The sequence below is a fragment of the Triticum dicoccoides genome, chromosome 6A, assembly GCF_002162155.2.
Source record: "Triticum dicoccoides isolate Atlit2015 ecotype Zavitan chromosome 6A, WEW_v2.0, whole genome shotgun sequence".
In the NCBI taxonomy this organism is placed as follows: domain Eukaryota; kingdom Viridiplantae; phylum Streptophyta; class Magnoliopsida; order Poales; family Poaceae; genus Triticum; species Triticum dicoccoides.
The window spans coordinates 195,369,369-195,370,261 of NC_041390.1; the positions used below are offsets into that span (position 1 = coordinate 195,369,369).

Below are 893 nucleotides of genomic sequence, written 5' to 3' on the forward strand. Positions count from 1 at the left end.
CTGGCGCCACTGGATCCGGAAGCGCACTCCCAAGGGCAAGAGCCAGGAGGGTGACATGAAGAAGAAGCAACCTGCTGCCGCTGCCGCTGCGTCGTCGTCATCGAGCGTGCTGGAGCTAGAGGACCTGGGAGCAGACTACTTGGAAGAGCTGCTCGCGTTGTCCGAGCAGTGGTCGAATGAATGATCCATGACGTTTGCTTGCTGCTCGCTCTCATCGTCGTTCGTGATCGTGTTCTAGTATTAGCCCTGTACTGTGTTAAAAAAAAGTACTAGCCCCGTACGGGCCCATCCTACAACATTTGGCATTTCCATGTGTGGGCGTGCGCTCAGCTCGCACTCCGGCCGGCCAGATTGAGTCGTTTTTTCCTAGTCAAAATTTTATTCGTATTTCATAAATTTCTGCATGTATCTTGTTTGTCGGACATGCACCTGTACTAGCAGCACTAATTCTAGTAATTCATGTGATTTCCCTGTTTATTTCCATCACATTACTAATCCTCCGTTCTTAAAAGTTCATCCCCCACATCTCAACATGCAGCCTTCCATCCCATCAAGTTTGCCATGTCAGTATTCACTAGAACTATTTATCATGCATGCACCATACCCACTACCTTCAGTTGTTACAACATGCACTCTTCATCTCATCAAGCTATGCATGTTTGTCACATAGTTATCCACCCCGTGCATCTTAGACAAACTCATGCCATTAGGTGTCATCTTATTCATGTAAAATGGAATACTAAAATTGCAAAGCATCGATGATGCGAGAATCATATGATTTAAACTCTTTTCCTTCGTCTATATTTTGCCAAAGTTGTGAATATGTCAGATCTGGTATCGATCATTTACATTTGGTTTATGCACTGTCGTGAATTTGTCGTTCGTCTTATGGT

At 45.0% G+C, this 893-nt stretch overlaps 1 protein-coding gene across 1 annotated transcript in view; it reads left to right on the forward strand.

Moving 5' to 3' along the window:
* LOC119315793 (ethylene-response factor C3-like) overlaps positions 1 to 184 on the forward strand; it is a 2,672-nt gene extending 2,488 nt beyond the window's left edge. The window contains exon 3 of the mRNA XM_037590276.1: positions 13 to 184. Coding sequence (XP_037446173.1) covers positions 13 to 184 — 172 coding nt within the window. The remainder of the gene's footprint in view (positions 1 to 12) is intronic.
* Positions 185 to 893: the final 709 nt, after the last annotated feature.